The following is a 12025-nucleotide window of genomic DNA, read 5'->3' on the forward strand; positions in this document are numbered from 1 at the left end:
TGCTCCAAAAAGCCATCTCATAGATATTCCACAAATTCCTTTTCTCGCAAACCATTACCAACCTGATTTTCCCAATCCACTGCATATTGAAATTCCCCGTAATCACTGTAGGTTTGCCTTTCCTATACACCATTTCTATCTCCTGGTGTATCTTATGCCCCAGCTCCTGACTACTGTTTAGAGGCTAATATATGGCCCCAAATAAGTTCTATTTATCTTTGCGGTTCAACCCACACAAATACTACACCATCTTGCCCTACTTCGTTTCTTACTATTGATTTAACTTCACTTCTCACTAATGAGGCAACCCCACCCGCTCTACCCACCTGCCTATCTTTTCAACGGGATGTATATCCTTGAATATTCAGCTCCTAAGGGACAACCTCAAGGGACAACACTTGCTTGCAGGTAGGTAATTCTTTGGGAAAAGGATTTCTAATTTTATTAGGAACTCTTTGAACTCTTCTTGTGTGTAGGTTATGCAAAACCTGTCTCAACTCAGTTCATCTGCAAGGGTATAGAGAGGTTGTGAGGAAAGCCATCGGAAACCACCTCATGCATTCTTACTCTGAACCATAAAACACTTGTTCACTGCAGTTGAATATGAGCCATGATGCATGGAGAAATGAGCAGAGGACGAGACCCTGGCCAGCTCTATGCTTCGTACACAATAATAAAAAAGAAGCAAATAGACCATACCAAATTCAAAAGAATAAGAATTTCTTTTATTGAAATAATTCTTGATAATCTTCATAAAAACAGAGTCTTTAGTTCCATCTCAAATGGATATGGAGGCAATAAGAGTCTCACATTCAGTCCACAGAGGACAGAGTTTAAATTGGAGCTACAGGAGGTAGATTCTAACAACTTTGATGTCAAAATCGTTGAACAACATTGGCATGGGGTATTACACTGGAGTCAAAATAATCCAAATTTCACAGCTCATTTCTTTTTATGAAGCATTTCTACAATGTGTAACAGCACAGAAAGTTATATAAAATATATCCAGCAACATGATGTGCCAGCATCAGCAACTAAACTTACAGGAATCTTCACTCTGCTCCAATGAGATCGCTACATCTCTAAGCTACCTCAGTTTACAAAGCACCAGCTTTCTTTTTGCTTTTTTGTCCTTTTAAAAAATATAAATTATTCTTAAAAAAGCTAAAAAATAAGTCTTGAACAAATACATAAAATATCTTTTTTTATATCCACTATTTTAGACTTTAAACCTACAGTAAGAAACTATCCTGTTCAGGCAATTATTTTGGATTAAATCTAAAGATCACAGAGGCAACGGAACATATGATGGGTCAATAAATGGTCTCGGCAACCCTGAAGCAATGATCTGTGCTTCTGGATTCACATATACAATATAAAATACATGTAGGCATTTCAAGGTTTCCTGTAATTCACTCTCCACATACTTGCAACATATAACCACATGTCACTTCTTTGCTCACATCACCAGTGAGAGACAGATATGGTTGGAAGCAGATTGTTCCTTAATCAACTGAATGATGAACTGCACATGAAGTAACTTGTCAATCTAGGCCAACACTTTTGGTTTCCGCTCATATTCACTGTTACTGAATTCCCAAGGGGTTTCAATCAGTAATTCAGACATCATCCTTGAAATGGCGATGGAAAGTCAACAAGTTGCGATCTGCTTTTGCCCTGGTGCAGTCACACTCATCATACGTCTGTGAGGCCAATTGTAGCTTGCCCTCTTTCACCTTTCATCCTCAGGAGATTGACTATACCATGTGCCTCTGGGCATTATTCATAATCGATCTATGTAGTGCTGACTAAGCTGGGAGTCAGTACTGTTGCCATTCCTGTTCTTGATCTCAAAAAGTAAGCACTCATTAGGAAGCCTGTCCATTTCAGCTTCCAAACAGCAAGTAAAAGCAGCATTCCTAAATGGAATGACTGGCCCTGCAGCTTTCCTCTCCTCCTGAAAATTAACTGGCCTTTCATTTAGTAATTGTCTTTCATGGAAACATCGAAAGTTAGGATTCTCTGTGAGAGAGAAATCATAGATGCAGATCAATGTCCTAGTCGATATTTAGCATTCAGCCAATGCTGATAAAGCAGATTATCAAATCCTTGTCACATTGCTATTTGTGTGACTTTTGCTCTGTGCAAATTGGCTACCAGTGCTTTCTACATTAAAGCAATGGCTACCCTTCATAGTACTTCACTGACGCTAAATTGTTTTTGGATACGTTGAGGTCATGAAAGGGGCTATATAAATGCAAGTCTTACTTTTATTTAGATACTAATACTACATTTCCCAACATTTCTGACAGTGACTTTTACTTAATAAATTGTTCTGGAATGGTGCTTTTGAGAAACATTTGGTAACAAACCGCAGCTATATATAACTCTTCAGCATTTGAATTTGAAATTCCCACATGGTCTTGCCATTCTGCCAAAATTCCTTTGCTCAATTACTCCAGTTTCATCGTTTTTGATAGAGACACATGTGTTCATTGAAAAGATAATGCTCTTGCTGGACATTCAACCATGAATCAACTAGCTGATATCTCCCAGTACAGCATCTCAGTCCTACACAGACACATGCTCAGCACAGTCAGACTGAGCTAGATGCATCTGAGACAGTGTCCCTGTGATATTTCATGGATGGCTGACTATGATAGTTGGCAGAAATATCCCTCTAGTAATGCAGCCAGGAAAAGAGAGCAGAAACACAAAGTGAAGTTACACAGTGCATTCCGGACAATATACATGCACCCTGGTCAAAATTTTTAGAATAAAATTATACAATAGTCTTTGGCTCATTGAAGATAGGAAAGAATAATAATCTCCAATTTATATCCAGTGACATACTTAAAGCCTTTCTAATTCAGTAGTCACACAAAGGCACCAGTAAGCTTAACCTTCCCTTGCTTAGCTTTAATAATGGAATTGCTCCTTAACTTCAAGCAACCTTCCAATCACTCATCACAGGATCGTTTAAAATTTGAAATGGCCATTAATTCAAGGATACGCATTTCCTTTGAACTCTTCTTACCTGCAGATTAGGCAAAAACTGTCTCAACTCAATTCACCTGTGAGGTTACAGAGTTGTGAGGCCTCAGATTAGACCTATGTATACCTCTACCCTTCATCTTATGAGTGTTCGATCAAACTGGAGATCTAATCAAGAAACATATCCATCCCATTGGACCTCTTTGGAATACCACTAGGGTCAGTGTTCAATCTGCATATTCATTTAGCTTTCTAAAACACATTCCCAGAAGTGGTCTTGTTGTACACAACACATTGCAATACACATTCTCTCTCTCTCTCTATTTGTATAGTTGTGTTAGACAGTATGGGTAACTACCATAGTGCTTCAAAGCATCTCATCTTCTGTCACTTTGAAGTTCACTGTTCTATATTTAAAACGAATAATACAATGAACCACAGTGATTGTCAGACTGGACAAAGAACAATGTATAAGTTCCAACAGGCTTGGTGTAATGTGAATATTTTTGGTCTATTTTTCAACCTATCAAAGCCCCCTTTCAGGTTCTTCATGTGTCATCTTTGATGTGGTCTACCTACCTTCAACACTTCATCAAATCAGAGCTGGTACGGTTTCTACACAAGACTGCAAATACTGAGACCATCTTAGATATGAGCTTAAAACAAAAAGGAATACTGGCAAATAAGTAACATGCTGACTATCTAATACATTAAGATTATTTTCACAGGTTGGCGCAACATCGAGGGCCGAAGGGCCTGTACTGTGCTGTAATGTTCTTCGTTCTATTAACTTCTATTAACTCACCAATGTGGCCAAAGCTGTCAACAGACAAGATGCCTGAGACAGTCATGCAGTTGCCCATTGATGGTAATGGTTTTCCTTTTGGGCAGAGTTCCCGTATCCTACAATGCATAATGTCATCACACTCCTTACACAGTCTGTCTGTTGTACTAGTAAGGCAGGAAAAATGAGAGGTTACAAAACCAAAAGACACAAATAAAAATGTTTTTTTTTAACAAGAAACTGGTTTGGTTTGCCCTGTAGAACTGTGCATTGTTTTGAAATGTCCATCTACAATGCAATGATTTTTTTTTGGCTTTCTCTATGAAGCTTAAGCAAACAAACCATACACAAGTCCCACAAGTGAGCACAGCTTGGAATCCAGTCCCACAAGCAGGTACTCCTTATTCGTCAGCATCAGGTTTAACGTCAAGCATGGCATGTAGTTCTTCTGGTGTGTAGCCCAGCAGGCTCTGAAGGTCACAAACAAACCGGTACACATAACGCTTGCCTGCTGTTTTGTGAATGATGTTCTTGTCATAATAATAACGCAGACCTCGGCTCAGCTTCTCGTAGTTCATCTTTGGTTTATTTTTCCGCTTTCCCCATCGTCTGGCCACCTGAAAAAGAATGCAGTGTTTGAGAATTGCACAGAAAGAGGCCATTCAGCCCAACTGGTCTCCAGTGGTGTTTATACTCCAGATGGGCTCCTCCCACTCCATCACCAATCAATACACACTTCTGTTCTTGCACCTCTTATGTACTTAGCTTCCTTCACCGTAAATGCATTAAGATAATGGTCAAAATGTTTCAGTAAGTAATGAATTAAACATTCTAACAGCTCTCTAGGTAAAAGAAAGCTTCCTGAATTCATTTGTGTACTTATTAGTGCTTTATCTTCTATTTATGTCCTATAGTTTTCATTTTTCTGCAAGTGGAAACATCTTACCTTTTTATAATATTAAATTCATCTTAAAGTTGATGTTAAACACTTCTACTGGGTCACTAATTGAGCAGGCATCAATCTATTCAGGCATCTTCTGCAGGTTAAAACTTTTCAGTTCCAGTGGCAGAATTGTAATATTGTGTTTGTTGCATCTTTTCCTGCATCCCAATATTATGAAAAATTTGAGTGAAACAGAGGCTAGGTAGACTGGGATTTTGTTCCCTCAAGTGTACGACATTGAGGGGTGACTTAATAGATGTTTTCAAAATCGTAAGGGGCAATAGGTAAGGTGAATGGCAAAGGTCTTTTCCCCAGGGAAGGGGAGTCCAAAACTGGACTGTAAACGTTTAAGAGGCAAAAGATTTAAAAAGGACCTGAGGGGCAACTTTTTCACACAGAGGGTATGGAACAAGCTGCCAGAGGAAATAGTACAGGTAGATACAATTACAACATGTAACAAACATTTTGACGGGTAAATGGATAGGAAAGGTTAAGAGGGATATGGGCTAAATGCAGGCAAATGGGACTAATTCAGTTTAGGAAACTTGGTTGTGTGGATGGGTTGGGTCGAAGGGCCTGTTTCCATGCTGTACATCTTTATGATTCTATCACTGGTGGAGGTGGTGTGATAGGAAATGTGCCAGTGAACTACTTTGTCTCACACTTTTGCTTTACTCATGACAGTCCTGGACATGTCCCTTTTTCCTGCAGAGGACAGGTCCCTGAGTGAAGGTATATGTCACACACTGGACCAATTTTAAATTAGTTGTCAAGGCACTTCATGTTGTCAACATGGTCTGAGCCTGTTGTTCACTGTATAAACTTCAAGCCAAAATACTTCACATCAAAGCTCTCCTGCTGATTCACGGCTGTCCCAATCAGACAAGTAGTGGTGCAGTGGACAGTTAAGAACATTACCTCAGAGTACAATGGGATCTTGATCAGATGGGTCAATGGGCTGAAGAGTGGCAGATGGAGTTTAGTTTAGATAAATGATAGGTTTGCCTTTTTACAAGGCAAATCAGGGCAAGATGTAAATATTTAATGGAAAGATCCTGGGGAATGTTGCTGAACAAAGAGACCTTGGGTTCAGGTTTATAGCTCCTTGAAAGTGGAGCCCTGGGTAGACAAAATAGTGAAGAAGATTTTTGATAGGCTTGTCTTTAATGGTCAGTGCATTGAGTACAGAAGTTGGGAGGTCATGTTGCAGTTGTGAGGCCACTTTTGGAACACTGTGTGCAATTCTGGTCTCCCTGCTACAGGAAAGGTGTTGTGAAACTTGAAAGGGTTCAAAAAGGATTAGTAAGGATGTTCCCAGGCTTGCAGGGTTTGAGCTAAAGTGAGAGGCTGAATAGGCTAGGGGTATTTTCACTGGAGTATCAGACACTAAACATTATAGAGGTTTATAAATTCATTCGGAGCATGGATAGAGTGAATAGATAAGGTCCTTTCCTCAGAGTTGATAAATCCAAACCTGAAGGTTTAAAAAGTGAGAGGGGAAACTTTTAAAAGGAACCTAAGGGGCAAATGGTGGTGTGTGTATGGAATGAAGGAAGTGATGGAGACTGGTACAGTTAAACATTTAAAAAGAATCTGGATGGGTTTATGAATTGGAAAGGATATGAGGGACCTAGTCTCAATGCTGGCATATGCGACTAGATTAATTTAGGATATCTGGTGGGCATGAATGAGTTGGACCAAAGAGTCTGTTTCCGTGCTGTAGAGCTCTACAGCTCTAAGTGCTTGCTGTGTGCCATGCAAATTCACAAATGGGACTAAGCCCATTACTTACAGGCTTGGAGAGTGCACAGAACAGTTCTCTCGAAGGGTAAAATACCACAAACAAATGAGTAACAGCTGAAGTAGCCATTTCATGCTACTATGTATAATAGCAACACAAGTGATTCTTTCTACTCGGAGAAAAAGAGGACTGCAGATGCTGGAGATGAGAATCGAAGAGTGTGGTGCTGGAAAAGCACAGCCAGTCAGGCAGCATCTGAGGAGCAGGAGAGCCGACATTTTGATCATAAGCTCAGGAAGGTTCCTGATGAAGAGTTTATGCTTGAAACATCGCCTCTCCTGCTCCTTGGATGCTGCCTGACTGGCTGTGCTTTTCCAGCACCACACTCTTCGATTTTGATTCTTTCTACAAACAGGATACTACCATCAAGTCAAATAGGGTCTTCTTGTCTAATACACAAATGAGTAACTAGGTCCATGAACTCCATGAAGCTGTTAAGGCTACCTTGGTGAATGCTTTTCAGGCAAAGATAGATAAATCTTTGAACAATAAAGGAATTAAGGATTATGGTGAGCCAGCAGGTAAGTGGAGCTGAGTTTACAAAAAGATCATATTGAATGGCAGCGCAGGCTTGAGGGACCAGATGGCCTACTCCTGCTCCTGGTCCTCATGTTGTTATGTTCTTATCTCTCTTATCCAGTAAAACTCGGATTTTTAACTGCCAAATCACAGTTATACAATTTTCAAGTCTGAGAGATCCTTACACTTCAAGGACAACAGAGGTCTCCTGTGGATGTAAAGTTCCAAATATAAGGTGTAGAAACAACTCTAATCAATAACTTCAAGTGATCACATCTCAATTTGCAACCACTACAGATCCATAAGCTGGGGACATTCAGTGACAGCAACACCAGTACTACAAGCATAATGGCTGCAAAACAGAACAAAGATTAACTGATTCAACCACGGTTTTATACCAATGAAACATGCCAAGCCAATTTTAAATTTAAATTTAATTCTAACCAGAGCTGACAAAAAGTAAATCATTAAAGTCTTGGGCTGAAATGTTAACAGATTATTATTTTACTTCAACAATTACATACAAAACTGCTCACGAGCCGGAGAGGGTGAATGCAGAGAATAGAGAGAAAGATTGATTCTTAAAGAGTTCAAAATGACTGGCCTCTGTCCTTTTGAGTTCAATGGTATGAACCTGCACTCTGTGTAGGAATTTGAACATGTTGTGAAACCCATGAAACTATAAAATGGTCGCAATTGGCCAAGTTTCATGACAATGCCAGTATGCCCTTACCTCATCAGGATCCGCCAATTTGAACTCCCAGCCATCACCTGTCCAACTTATAAATGACTGACAAGATTTGTCAGTCAGGAGCTCCAGCAGAAACTGCCATAACTGAATGGGCCCACTCCCTGTCATGGAGAGAGAGTGAGTAGAATGTTAATATATAGATCCCAAAGCGATCACAAACTTTAAACTCAAATCCTATGCTGCTGACAGGAATATATCTGCACACAAATCCTTACAAACAAACTGGATGTAAAACATCAGCATTTCAATAATCCCACTACTGTGTTGTTAGTAAAATTAAATTGCTTAGATACTATTCACTTGCCGCATTCCTGCATAAATGAGGATATTTAAACATCACCACTGTCTGGCAAGAGCTGGGTGATGAGCAAAAGGAGGAATGTTACAACAGAAGTGTACAGGGCAAAATGATGAGAGAGTTAGGAGGTGCAAGAAATGTAGGAGGGGAAAGAGAGGTAAAAGGGGGCATGTGAAATGGGACAAATGAGAATGATGAAAACAGAAAGTGCTAGTGAAACTGGCAGCATCTGTGGAGAGACAAACAGAGATGACTTTCTGAGTCTGATATGACTCCTTTTCAGAGGGAGTTAGAAATATAGGGGGGGTTTATGCTATGGGGGATGAAATGGACAACCAGAACAGATAGTAAGGCTGCCCAGAGGTAAAGGCTGAGTATGTGTCAATGATATTAGAGAAGAAATATGGAGGAAGAGAAGAAATATAAAGCAAGAGTAGGTGTTCATGGTTGGTGTAACCAACAGATAATGGATCAGCCCTGCTGACAGCAAACCCATGCAAACAAGATACTGAGAAGTGGGGAAAAGGGGGTGAAACAAAATGAAGAACAGAATTCACAATTTGAAGTTATTAACATACTATTGAGTCCTGAAGACTATGAAGTGACGAAGTGGAAAATGAGATGCAGTTGTGCCAGCTTCTGTGACTTTCATTGGAACACTGGATAAGTTTAGGCCAGACATGCTGGCATGACAGCAGGGTGGTTTATTGAAGTGGCAAGCAGCTGGAAGGTTTGGGCTGTTCTTGCAGTCACATCATAATAGGTCTCACATGGTAGATTAGACCCTATTGTGAGCAGTGAATACAAGAAAACATTAGGGAGGAGGCCTTGGGCAGACAAAAGGGGGAAGGGTTTGAGGGATCCTGGGCAATCTCACTGGAAGACGAGATTGACATACAGTACATGCTCCAACTAATGCATCATTCAAAGGATTTAAGATCTATCAATATCACATAAAAACATGTTAAAAAGTATGAATTCTTGCAATAGATCTGGTGAAACTTATTTAGAGCTCAAGGAATTCCATATTGTATTGGGCCTGAGAGTCAGAGTGGTGGCTGAGTGTGTGGGAGAGGTTTGAGGAGTGGGGGGGATTTTAAGAAGAAATTGAGTGTAAGTTGTAGAGTTATAAGTCAGCAATTCAAATTTTCAAATTGACATTGGCTTTAAAAGAACATTTATGCAGAATAAACAGTTATTTTCTTATACAGTAATAGAGATACAGCATGGAAACAAATCCTTCAGTCCAAACAGTTCACACCGACCATGTTCCCAAACTAAACTAGCCCCAGCTGCCTGCTCCTGGCCCATATCCCTTCGAACTTTTCCTATTCATGAACATATCAAAATGCCTTTTTAAATATTATAACTGTACCTGCAGCCATCACTTTCCCTGGCAGTTCATTCCATACACAAATGATTCTTGGTTTAAAAAGATTGCTCCTCATGTCCTTTTCAAATCTTTCTGCTCTCACCTTAAATATATGCCCCCTGGTTTGAATTCCCCTACCCGAGGGAAAAGACCCTTGGCATTCACCTTACAGGAATGTTGTGAATGTTTTCTTTTAACCTGACTTGGTCAGCTTGGTAAATTAGGGACTTTAGATAGTTTGACAAAGTCGTTCTATAAAATTTTTATAATTTTTTTATAAAACTTTATTATAAAACCTTAAGTTATCTCGAGAATGTGACTTAAAAGAAGTTCTGGGATTTACAAATTAATGAACCAAAACCTGCAATGTGTTCTAAAAGATGAGAGACTTAACAGCAATCTAGGTTTGTTTAATATTTAACTTCAGTTGCATGACACTGTAATCTTTTGCTCTAAATTCTGTGGCTTATGGTCTTGCTCCACAGCTACCTGGTGAAGGAGCAGCACTCCGAAAGCTAGTGCTTCCAAATTAATCTGTTGGACTATAACCTGGTGTTGTGTGATTTTTAACTTTATCCACCCCAGTCCAACAACAGCCCCTCCACATCCTGACTAAATCTTTGCACATTTGTGATGATTCTGAGAACACTGGTGTTTGCCTGGTGAGGTTGATACCATGTCGAGATCAGCAAAATTATCTGAGCTGAAAGCAGCTGTGACGGCAGCACAATAGGTGACGATTATAATCACACATCCCTTAGCAAGAAAACTTTCAATCCAAGGCACCAGGCAGTCTAATCAGTTCAAGAGGAACTCTAGAGGGGGACTTCCCATTCAGTTAAGCAACTTTAGGGCACCACCAACAATCTGGAACATGCAATTGCTCATTGACACCTCACAAACATTTCCAGCATCAACCCATATTGAAACAAAAAAAACTACAGATGCTGCACTTCTTAAACAAAACTGAAATTGCTGGAGAAACTCAGCAGTAGTTCTGAGGAAGTTCATCGGACTCAAAACGTTAACTCTGCTTTCTCCCCACAGATACTAGTTTCTCCAGCAATTTCAGTTTTTGTATCAAATTATACTACCCTTGAGAAAAGGGGGAAGTTTACAAAATCTGAACTTTCAAAATACAACCCAGTTCCTTTTAGTAATTATGAGGCAGCTTGATCGGATTAGATTCCCAACAGTGTGGAAACAGGCCCTTCGGCCCAACAAGTCCACACCGACCCTCCGAACAGCAACCCACCCAGACCTGCACATCTTTGGATTATGGGAGGAAACTGGAGCACCTGGAGGAAACCCACACAGACACAGGAAGAACGTGCAAACTCCACACAGACAGTTACCCGAGGCAGGAACTGAACCCAGGTCCCTGGTGCTGTGAAGCAGCAGTGCTAACCACTGAGCCACTGTGCTGCCACTTTATAAAGGGTGCTTTTTGTTCAGGAGTTGGGTGCAGTTTGAAATAATTAGAAATAATTAGTCCTGTCAAAACCAAAGTCAGGATCTGTGACTTAACGGCATTGGTCTCACCACCCCACCTATGTCACATATTCTCCAGCAGTGCTCACTAACTGACAAATAGACAGCCCAACCACGGGTCAGATCTAATAAACTATAACTGTGCATCTGGCATGGCACAATAATAAGGTTTCCATTTATACAGCACCTCTTTATGTTCTCAGGACTCTGTAAACTTGCCAAAGTGTTATGTGGTGAAAAATGCCTTTGGAAGTGTAGTCAGTGTTTTTAATGTATGAGCAGGCAACCAGTAACACAATGAAAGTCTCCCTAGACGGCAATGAGATAAGGAAGGATAAATATTAGCCAAGACAGCAATTCCTCTGCCCCTCATCAAAATAGTGAAATAAGACTTTCTACCTTAGAAAAGAACAAGTGGAACTTGAATTTGGATTAGTGGTGCTGGAAGAGCACAGCAGTTCAGGCAGCATCTAAGGACCAGCAAAATCGACGTTTCGGGCAAAAGCCCTTCGTCAGGAATAAAGGCAATGAGCCTGAAGCATGGAGAGATAAGCTAGAGGAGGGTGGGGGTGGGGAGAAAGTAGCATAGAGTACACTGGGTGAGTGGGGGAGGGGATAAAGGTGATAGGTCAGGGAGGAGTGGATAGGTGGAAAAGGAGATAGGAAGGAAGGACAAGTCCGGACAAGTCATGGGGACAGTGCTGAGCTGGAAGTTTGGAACTAGGCTGAGGTGGGGGAAGGAGAAATGAGGAAACTTTTGAAGTCCACATTGATGCCCTGGGGTTGAAGTGTTCTGAGGCGGAAGATGAGGCGTTCTTCCTCCAGACGTCTGGTGGTGAGGGAGTGGCGGTGGAGGAGGCCCAGGACCTCCATGTCCTTGGCAGAGTGGGAGGGGAGTTGAAATGTTGGGCCACGGGGCGGTGGGGTTGATTGGTGCGGGTGTCCTGGAGATGTTCCCTAAAGCTCTCTGCTAGGAGGCGCCCAGTCTCCCCAATGTAGAGGAGACCGCATCAGAAGCAACGGATACAATAAATGATATTAGTGGATGTGCAAGTAAAACTTTGATGGATGT

The 12025-nt window shown here is 40.8% G+C and overlaps 1 protein-coding gene across 3 annotated transcripts in view; it reads right to left on the reverse strand.

Moving 5' to 3' along the window:
- Nucleotides 1–703: 703 nt before the first annotated feature.
- Nucleotides 704–12025, reverse strand: part of ets1 (v-ets avian erythroblastosis virus E26 oncogene homolog 1) — a 103326-nt gene continuing 92004 nt past the window's right edge. For all 3 annotated transcript variants that reach the window (XM_072593018.1, XM_072593017.1, XM_072593019.1), the window contains 2 exons: nt 7775–7893; nt 704–4395 (listed from right to left, as the gene is read on the reverse strand). In XM_072593018.1, coding sequence (XP_072449119.1) covers nt 4180–4395; nt 7775–7893 — 335 coding nt within the window. In that variant the 3' untranslated portion in view covers nt 704–4179. The remainder of the gene's footprint in view (nt 4396–7774; nt 7894–12025) is intronic.

The sequence above is a fragment of the Chiloscyllium punctatum genome, chromosome 23 (assembly GCF_047496795.1).
Source record: "Chiloscyllium punctatum isolate Juve2018m chromosome 23, sChiPun1.3, whole genome shotgun sequence".
Taxonomy (NCBI): domain Eukaryota; kingdom Metazoa; phylum Chordata; class Chondrichthyes; order Orectolobiformes; family Hemiscylliidae; genus Chiloscyllium; species Chiloscyllium punctatum.